Raw genomic sequence first — 4,150 nt, forward strand, 5'->3', positions numbered from 1 at the left:
GTTTGATGGAGTTCTACCCGCAACCCTGCAGCGCTTCCCAGCAGGAGATCTCAGATCCCAGGAAGGGTCAAGCACAGGGAGCCACAGCCACGGGCTCATGAGGAGCCTGGGGACAGGCTGCAACACAGACAGACCCCAATATTCCAGTCTGAGCACACATGAAATGGAAAAATCACTGGAAAATAGGGAAGAGAAGAACAGCCGAGGGAAACCAGAGAGTATTTCAGCAGGAGGATCTCGATCCTGTGAGAAGTGATGGAGGAAGGACAGCCAACCCAGCATTCTGGGCTGTGGAGAGGCTGGAGGGGCACGGAAGTGCCATGGAAGTGCCACTGTGCTAACCAGCCTGACAAACCCTTTCCAAAGCTAACTGTGGCCATTCCAGACTCTACCCAAAATTCCTGACCCTGCCAGCTCTGTACAGGTCTCTCCTCTCACTCACAGAACTCCAGATTTCACACGTGGGGGTTGATGGATTTTGTGTTGGGTTGTTGGTTGTATTTTTGTCTAAATCAGCCCCGTAACAGAAAGTCCTTCATTCTGAACTGGTCAGAAGCTGGGGCCAGCCAGTATTTATTTGAAAAAGCAAGATAAATTCAGCATCTGAGCTGCTTTGAAACAATAAAAAAACCCCAACCCTGGCTTCATAACAGGAGAGAAATTGGGTGGAAAATAACACACACGATGTCAGCACCGATCTGTGATTTTTCTGCAGGGACAGAGGGAGGGTGGGTAGTTGGAAATGGGGGCAAAAAAAAAAGAAAAAAAAAAGAAAAAAGGCATTTCCAGTTCCCAGAAACCCCAGAGGAATTGAATTATCTGGATGTTTGGAGGCACTTTCTTCAGAGACCAGAGCACTAGCCCTGGAGTTGTACATGTAATTTTAACGAACAGTATTCACTGTGTTCAATGGAGCGTTCCCAAACTTCACCAGGCAGGCACAAGCACTTGCCAGGGACAGGCTGGGGGCTGGACGTGGATCCCAAGTGCCATCAGAGGCACTCCCCTCACCTTTCCAAGCAGAACAATGCTGAGGGCAGTCAAACCACGCTCCCTCCACATCCATCCCTTCCCTGCTCTGAGGAAATGTCGCTTCTGTGCCGCTGCCACCCAAGGTGTCAGAGTACTGCACTAAGCAAAGGAAGTTATTAAAAGTAAACTCAGCCCTCAGGTCCAGGGATTAATGAAGAGCCCCCTCAGCACGCTGGGATGTCTCCATTTCCAATTAGAGGGAGAACAAGCAGCATTCCCCCACCACGGTCCCCTCGGAGCAGCCGGGGAGGAGCAGGGACATGAAAGGATGAGCCGAAACTGCGGGAGACACACGATACCCCCCGAGCGGGAGCAGCTCGGAGCAGGGAGGGTGGGGAGAGCCCACATGCAACTTTTACTCCAGGCAGAACCTCTTCCAGCAGCTCCTGCAGGCCCAGGTCTGGCTGTCAAAGCAAATACCATCCCGGGGTGGAGTTCCACTGCCAGAATTGCAACCGCGCAGGTGAACACGGGAGGTTTCACAACGACCTGCACATCGATCACTCGCTTCTTTTCTCGGCCGTGTTACAACTGCTCCGAGGCTCCTGCCGTGCTGGACAACACGAAAACACTCGGGTTTGCTGGTTTGTAACTGGTTTGTTGGTTTGTCTAACAACAGCCAGGCAAGAGGGGGAGACAGGCACACCACTTCGGAGCATTAAACCGCCCAAATCGTTTCCCAAACCATCCTTCTGCTCTGTGTAGAATAAAACTCGACATGTCACTAAACATCCCGGGATGCCAGGGAAGCAATTCCCCCCTCAATCCCCGCTGGGATTCCTTTTGTCCAGTTGTTCTGCTGACGGGAGAGCCTGTCCTGCCCTTCCCCGGCACTCTTCCTTTTCCCATCCCTAATTACACACGGACATAGACATTTAAAGCCGTCTGTTGTGAAGCAATTATGACACTCAGTGCTAATGAGCGGGTGGGTCGGCAGCTGTAGGTGAGATTTACTGATCTGTATTCAAATAACCTCATTGTTCAGTGATTGTTCACGTTAGACAGTGCTCACATCCCCTCCAAAAAGGGCCTTCCCTTCCATTCACAGCCTGTTTGCAGCTCAAACCTCCAGGGAATGGTGTGGAGAGAGAGGACGTTTCTTGGCTGTGAAGGCAGAGAATCCACCTTGCTGAGGCTGTGCCTCCTCCTGCTCTGCTCCACAAGGTACAGGAGGGTCCTTAAGCTGCTTTGCAATGCAAGGGGGAAACTTCTCCTTATCCGAGTCATGCCCTGGGAACCCGGGAAGGAACCACAGTGCAGTGCCTGGGGAAAGAAACGGGGCCAAAAAAGGGGAACAGGACTCTGAGGGAAGGGTGGGAAGCATCAGGATGCCCTCGCCCATCCCAGCCCCTTCTCAGCACCAACGCTGTGCCCAAGAGACCAGCCTCACCCTCACTGTAGTGCCAGGCTGGAAAACCTGCTTTAAATACGTGGAAGAGGTTAAATGAGGTCACACAGGCCTGGGTGAAGCCAGAGTGTCCTCATTAGAAGGTCAAGAGCTTCCCAACTAGCAGGTCCCTAAGGTGCCCCCACGCCAAAGCACGACCTTGTTTAACCTTTCTGGAAGTAGTAGTAGCACACACTTTGGAAAAGCAACCCTGGAGCAGGAAGAGCACCACAGAACCCACCCTGACACCAGCATGATGTGCTTAATGTTCCAGCAGAGCCCTGGCTGAGGAAAAATCCAGAATAAAATATCACTGCAAATTCAACACGTTTCTCCAGGCTCCTGGGGGGCATGGCCTGGAGCACTCAGATCCCAGGACCCAGCTGGTCCAGGGATGGAGCAATTCCCCAGCTGCCTCCTGCCATTTCAGATCCACCCTCCCAAACACTTACACTGTCCTGATCCCCTTCCATCCAAACAAGCAGGTGAATTTGAGCTGTTTAAACAGCACATTTGTGTTAACCCAAAATGTTTAGACTGAAATAATCCTGGGAAACGTCACAAAGTTGGCACAGCCTGGACACACAAGAAGGCAGGAAGCACCAGCAGTGCCAAGCAGCTCAGGAGGCAATTCCCCATCGGTTTGCTTGGCCAGCTGGTCCTTCCAACCCTTCCCTCATGACACATTTACGCTTAAATCTTGCTGTTAAACTCCAGGTGGAGAAAAGCTCTTCTCCTTGTGGTGTTGAGCTACCCCAGTCGAGTTGTTTTGTTTCCCAGAGAAACCATTTCAAGTGGAAGGAGCTGGAAACCCACAGTTGGCCTCTCACGCCGCCTGTGGTGATGTGTCACCTGTTCCCAAAGCTCCTGTCAGGCTTGGGGCTGCCATTCCCATTAAAGAAGGTGAAGCTTTCACTTCCACCACTTGCTCTCAGTGGGTCAAACCGGCAGAGCCAGGATCCCTGGGATCAGTTAGAGACACCACACGTGGTCACACACACAGGACACCACGCCAGGCAGCTCCCAGCAGGATCACCCACCCATAAATGTCATGGCTTAATGGTCACACCACAGTCCAGGGAGGAAAAGCCACCACATGAGCAAAGAATTAATCCCCATCTTCAGGGATCAAGCCCCAAAACATTTTGTAGAGCAAAGCGCTGCCAGCCTGGAAAAAGGCACAGCAGGGACTTCAGGGACCAACAGGAATAACCAGAAAGCATTCATTTCATTGAGGATCATCCCTCATGTGGAAAACACCTGCAACAGTTATATGAAATATAACTGAATATATGAAATGCACCTCTGATGCACAGTGTTATACAATTAAACCCAACCTGGATCTAGTGCAGAATTAGTCCTGGTGAGTTTTAAACTGTTTTAACTCAGGCCACACACCCTCAAAAGCCAGTCTGGCTACGGAGAAGTTTTGTTTTGTTTTTAACACCATTACTTAAGCTAAAACTCCCTTCAAGATCTGAGTTACAGACCCCAAAAAAGCAAGGCTAAAGGCTGTGAATAAATCAAAGAATTGCATCCCAGATGATGACAATTCATATTCTATTGGTACATGCCTGGGAGGGACAACACTGATTTCCAGTGTTCATGAGGAACATGGCACAATCCTTTAGGGATGAAAGATCTGTGAGCCCCAGGACAGGGCTGCAGAACAGAGCTGTTAGGAGAAGACTGAGAACGAGCTGCTTCTCTCCCCAAAACATCTCTGCAGAC

The 4,150-nt window shown here is 50.8% G+C and overlaps 1 protein-coding gene across 1 annotated transcript in view; it reads right to left on the minus strand.

The window, feature by feature from the left end:
• Positions 1 to 3,472, minus strand: part of PHACTR4 (phosphatase and actin regulator 4) — a 19,521-nt gene extending 16,049 nt beyond the window's left edge. The window contains exon 1 of the mRNA XM_029963021.1: positions 3,460 to 3,472. Within this exon, the coding sequence (XP_029818881.1) occupies positions 3,460 to 3,472 (13 nt within the window). The remainder of the gene's footprint in view (positions 1 to 3,459) is intronic.
• Between the last annotated feature and the right edge of the window lie 678 nt (positions 3,473 to 4,150).

The sequence above is a fragment of the Manacus vitellinus genome, unplaced genomic scaffold (assembly GCF_001715985.3).
Source record: "Manacus vitellinus isolate BGI_N305 unplaced genomic scaffold, ASM171598v3 scaffold_52_pilon, whole genome shotgun sequence".
Classification (NCBI taxonomy): Eukaryota; Metazoa; Chordata; class Aves; order Passeriformes; family Pipridae; genus Manacus; species Manacus vitellinus.